The sequence below is a fragment of the Sycon ciliatum genome, chromosome 12 (genome assembly GCF_964019385.1).
Source record: "Sycon ciliatum chromosome 12, ocSycCili1.1, whole genome shotgun sequence".
NCBI lineage: Eukaryota > Metazoa > Porifera > Calcarea > Leucosolenida > Sycettidae > Sycon > Sycon ciliatum.
This window is the reverse complement of record NC_088654.1, coordinates 19951445-19957497: the sequence shown is the minus strand read 5'-3', so window position 1 is coordinate 19957497 and position 6053 is coordinate 19951445. Positions and strand designations below refer to the sequence as shown.

The following is a 6053-nucleotide window of genomic DNA, read 5'->3' as shown; positions in this document are numbered from 1 at the left end:
GGAAGCTGTGCTGTCATCGCACGACTTCATCGATTCCCTACAGCTTCCCTACAGCGTTCCCTACAGCGTTGGCACATCGATCCTGCTGCACCGCCCTGAACGCCGCCAGAAACGCCTGTCTCCTTACAAGGATGGATGGGTAGTGAAGGAAGTGGTGTCACTATCCACCGTGTCATCGCTCGACATGACATTGCAGCAAGGTCCAAGCTGGTAAACATTGACCTCGTCAAAGTGTGTCCCGTACCAGCTCCTGTGTCAGATCCTCCACCTGTTTCTGATGAGGTTGATGCTGCTGAGTGCACTGTTGATCTTACTCTTCAGTTTGACGGTGACGTAGGACGTTTTCTTCGTGACCGCAGTACACTGCGACCTCCGCACCGTTACCTGCAATAATTGCCACCAGGGAGAGATGTTGTGTCATCACGAGTTGTCATGACTGGTAACAATTATTACTTGCATTGAGCACTCAATAATTTTCACTAATTTGTAATTCTTACCTGCAATTCTTCGATTCAGGTTTCTGTTCACTTGATCGCTTCGCGTAAATTTTATTTGTTTGATTCTTTGTGCTGGCACGTGTTTACACAGTTTGAATGCTGTTGCTTTGGCAACCAGGATTGGCTTGAACTGCGATCGTCATTTTGTCAAGTATTCTTGATGCGCATGTAGTTTTTAGAGTTGTCAAGAGACACGAGTTTTTTTAGCATTCATGGTGATGATTCTGTAGTTTTCCTTTCAGCTTCGTTGTTCCTTTTTAAAACATGTTTACCTTCATTCCATTTGTGTAATCTTCAATCTTTCAGTTTGAACTAAACTGCCTGTCCTAATGGTCTGTGAGCATGATTGTGCTGTGGTCTAGAGTGGAAGTGTCGTCACGGGTTTGAGAACCGTGCACGAACTGCTCTAGGCTCCTCGCCACGCCACACAACAAAGGACTAGTGCAAATTGTTAGAGAGCTTTTTCTTCTACTTCGCTTCAGTAGGCGATGGAGAACTCATGGTTATCAGACAACTAACACTGACAACGAACGACAGACAACTGACACGGAGACAAGACGAGACAACAGAATATATTATAGTGAAGGCGTACAACGGGGACAAGACAAGCAAGTGTGTACCAACAGGGACAGAAGACGGTGCAGCCGCATGTACCCAGGAGTCGAAAACAGCGCAGCAGCATGTACCACGACTCAGCAGCATGTACAACAAAGAGACACAAAAGCAGCCACATGTACGACAAAGAGCTACACGTGCAACCGCATGTACTACGAAGAGACACAAGCGCAGCCACATGTACAACACTATCCCCCATCAAAAAAAAGACATCCACTCCTGTGGATGGAAGCAATCAAAACAAAATTAGAAGAAAGACAGGAGAAAAAGAAATCAAATGTGAACAACATACACAGGAGAATAGAAACAAAACATGCAGGGCCAAAACAGTAAGAGACGTAACTCCAGACAACGGGGAAAAGCCAAGGCACAAATGTGTGAAAAGAAAACAGACCGGGCCCACCCATAGAGGGAACCGCCATACTTTCAGGCGTGGGCCGCCAGGAAGTAACCACGTTGCCCTGGTACGAAGCCAAGGCAAACCGACGGCACTGCGAAGACCGCGGCAGCTGAACCGGGTGACCAGGCATCTGGAACCACAGGAGTTGTCCGGAAAACCATCACACAGCCGATGGGGCTACGAAAGCTCACAGAGACAGAAAGACACACACAGAAAGAAACACGGACTGACGCAAACATCTCAGCCATCGCCAAAAATCAGAAAAGCACACGAAGGAAGGGAAGAACAGCCAGGAAGAACACGTCGACTGAAACAGGAGCAATTAATCAGTGAGGACACCATTGAGGACACACAAACAAATCGGTTACCAATACGCAAAAGATAATGAAGAAAAACCACAGGGCGCTACCCTGAAAAACCCACAGGTCTCTAACCTGAAAAAACCACAGGGATTGAACCTGAAAAAACCACAGGGATTGAACCTGAAAAAACCACAGGGATTGAACCTGAAAAACACGGAACTACATCCGCTTCGCAAAACCAAAAAACCGAGACAAAAACTGTCAGGGACCGACTGGGGCACGCAAGGGCCAACCAGCAACACGCGGAAACCATAACACCCGCAAGGTAAACCGATACAACAAAACACAGGATCCCTGCAGACCACCAGGCAGACCGTGGCTCACCATGATCAGACGCCCACCCAAACGAACTAGAGAGACCCACATGCCGAAACACAATTATTACAAAACCATACGCTCACAAAAAAATTCAACCTGGATCCGAAACGAGAATCCTACATGAAGTTCACACCTCCCACCAAACCGGAAGCCACCAGCTTTCCGACTGGGTGCACAGTGCATGACTGAGCCTGACAACGCTCTGCACGGAACATGGAGAAACTACTACTACTACTAGCACTAGTGAAACGGTAGAAACACGAAACAAAAGATGGATCGACTACAAACGAGGCAGCACCTCGAGAACGTTCAGGTGGACATCCAAACAAATCACGCGACACAGTCACAATATCGGAGCAGTCCGACGGCAACTCCGTGACAAGCACAAGTGCACAACACAAGACGAGATCAAAGCTACCCATGCTGAATGCACGACGAGCAAGCAAAAACAAGTTCCAGATTCGAACGCGTAGCACACGAACAGAAGTTTGAAATTTTCATACACACAACCGTACAGTACAGGGTAGTCAGAGCGACACAGGAACAACGAACACAACGGGGCGAACTTACAACGGGCAGCTAGACTACACTACGCACTCGAGCACAAGAGAACAAGGTTCCACGGACTGCCTGCCGGGACCAGAGTCACCCAACGCAAAACAATTTGAAAAAATTCGAAATCGAATACAAGTTACGGCAACACATTACGCAGAGTAGACAATTACAAAGGCATTCTCACCTGAGTAGGCGCTCTCATGAGAGGCTTGGACGTTCGTGAGACTCAAGTAGCTGGGCCATGGCGAGAACACGAAGAGGAGACGAAAACACAGCTGATATGGAGACGAACTCAGGGTCGTGGATACGATTTGTTGGGCGCCAAATGTCGTCACGGGTTTGAGAACCGTGACCGAACTGCCTCTAGGCTCCTCACCACGCCACACAACAAAGGACTAGTGCAAATTGTTAGAGAGCTTTTTCTTCTACTTCGCTTCAGTAGGCGATGGAGAACTCATGGTTATCAGACAACTAACACTGACAACGAACGACAGACAACTGACACGGAGACAAGACGAGACAACAGAATATATTATAGTGAAGGCGTACAACGGGGACAAGACAAGCAAGTGTGTACCAACAGGGACAGAAGACGGTGCAGCCGCATGTACCCAGGAGTCGAAAACAGCGCAGCAGCATGTACCACGACTCAGCAGCATGTACAACAAAGAGACACAAAAGCAGCCACATGTACGACAAAGAGCTACACGTGCAACCGCATGTACTACGAAGAGACACAAGCGCAGCCACATGTACAACAGAAGGAGTGAGTTTGACTGGTTGGTTCTCTCCCACGTTCTCACAAGCGGCAGGCAGGTCAATGGTGTATACCAGAAACAGCAGTGGTCCCAGCCAGGACTAAGCCCTTTTTTTTTTTTTTTTTAGGCCACACCAAGTTATTTCATTGTTTCTCGTCACCTGAAAATCTCAAAAGGAACGCGGGCGGGCGGAAAAAAACAAAATAGGGTTTGAAAAACAAAAACTGCTATTTACACTACAAAGGCCCAATTTATGACCTAAAATCAGACTATACACCACGCGTGACAGTCAATTGCAATGCCGCAAGTTTACCGATGCCCGGAACACTGTCAGTCCAAAACGGTGCACTGTCATGCACTGTCTTGACTTGTACCGGAACTGTGTGTAGCAAAGAAGACGACCAGGTCGTGTGGTGGTGTGGTACTTGAACTACCGGTATGCGTACATACACGGTGCAAAAGTCGTCCTTCGGTTCGTGCACTAGCACTGCACTCCAGATTTGACGCCGCGCGTACTTTTACAACGCCTTTTTATGCGTGTTTACCGGGACGCGAGATTTTTTTGGTCCAATCCTCAAGAAAGGTACGCGCGCGGTGACGAGAAACAATGAAAAAACTTGGTGTGGCCTTACTAGGCCACGCCGTTTTTTTCTATGTTTCGCGTCACCTTATCCGATGAAATCAATGAGGGAGGGCGCAAAAAATAAAAACGCCATCCAAAAAAAAAACAGTGTACGTGCATTGCATTTGTGTACATTGAAGCGACGCGGCACTGTTCATGTACATACATGAATACATGAGTGTATCTCCTCTGCCATGCTTGTTGTCCAAACACAGGCGGCATGATGATTGTGTGACTTGCAGCCCAGCTTATTACACACACATGTGAGCTGAGTACAATCATGCGAGTAACTACTCATGCGATAAATAGAACAAAATATTTAATTGATGCCAACATAATAGTTACGTGTAACAATCATGTTCGGGTTTTTTCCTTTTGGGTTACATTTTCCGGTTTTCTGGGTTTGCATTAAATTTGTATTGCATTTTCCAAAAAAAAAAATTGTTCCGTTTTTTATTTTTTAAACTCCGGCTGTGAAGTACATGCGCGTGGGGACGCGAAACACAGATAAAAACGGTGTAGCCTTATGTGCACATAACCACCTCGAAAAGAATAAGGAAAGACAATGGTACGGAGACTAGGACAAACTGACAAGTAATGAGCAGGCGCTGTGCTGGGACGCAGCAGTGATGGTGGGGCATTGATGACTCTGCCGACCTGAGATCTCGGCGTCACGGCCAAAAACACGCACCAAAATAAGGAAAAAAAGAAGATAGAGCTGTACAGGTCAGAAAGATGCGAAAAACTGAGGCACTCCGGCCGGGATGGGAAGGAAGGCAGATGTAGTGCCCTCAACTCGTACTCGCTGCCTACGTCCTATCAAGTACGCCGAGAACCATCGCAGTGCTGCTTCCTGGACACCGTTGTGTTTGAGTTTGGCCATCAGGCCCTGATGCCATACTCGGTCAAAGGCTTTGCTCCGGTCAAAAAAGCAAGCTGTAACCTTCTTTCCCGAGTCACGAGCCAGCTGCATTGAATATTGTTTGCCTGATGGTTACACACAGTGCATGAAACTCAGAGTAGCAAAACACTACGAGTGATCCATTGTTTGTTGACATGTGTATAGAAGAATTATACATACTTCTACACCACAAATGCTCTTCTTTTGTATTTGCACAGATCCAGACGATTTAACATCAGTCACTGTGACTGTGATGGCAACTACTCTAACTCTAGAATGGGCGCCTCTGACTAACCAACAATGGAATGCAGGGGGTACTAGAGTGTACACTGTTTCATGTCCTAAACCATTGCCAGATATGGGAACAGCAAGAGCATCAGCAGCAGCTACTGATACTACTGGAGCTCTACTCACTGCCAATGTGATTGCAACAGTTAATCAGCTGAGGCATGCTACAGCATATACATGCACTGTAACAGCTTCCACAACCTACCTCGGCTCCGTCTACAGTAAAACAAAAGCTGTTATGGGTACTACCACTGAAGACAGTAAGTACACATGGTGGCCTTTAGTTTGGTACAGGCCATTTCCTCCGAACGACGCAGGAGAACCAGTCCCAGTGCGGAATCCTCGCCTGATTTCAAAAATTCTAAAAAACAAAAAGAGAGCAACAGCATCGACCCTGGCCACTGCCAGCCCCTTGCCCCAGCACAGGGCTCACGCTTCAGCCCACTGGTGTCACAGGATACTCAATCCTAGCCTACAGTGACGTTGTTCTCCACACCTTTTACGTATTTCATTGTTACTTCCTCCTGCAATGAAGGGTAGCAAGCATCTTCGCATTCTCTGCACAAACGCTTTTGGCCTAGCCAGCAAACTTCCCGACCTACAGCACGCACTCCTGCAGCATCAGCCCGACGTCGCAATTGTGACAGAAACGAAGTTCACTGCGGAGAAAGTGCTTCCCTCTGACATTAGTTTCCCTGGATACAGCTCACCATTTCGGTTCGATAGAACGGCACATG

General features: G+C 47.3%; 1 protein-coding gene across 2 annotated transcripts in view; it reads left to right on the top strand.

The window, feature by feature from the left end:
* Positions 1-6053, top strand: part of LOC135827830 (uncharacterized) — a 188961-nt gene that overhangs the window by 6379 nt on the left and 176529 nt on the right. For both annotated transcript variants that reach the window (XM_065340259.1, XM_065340258.1), the window contains exon 2: positions 5247-5576. In XM_065340259.1, coding sequence (XP_065196331.1) covers positions 5247-5576 — 330 coding nt within the window. The remainder of the gene's footprint in view (positions 1-5246; positions 5577-6053) is intronic.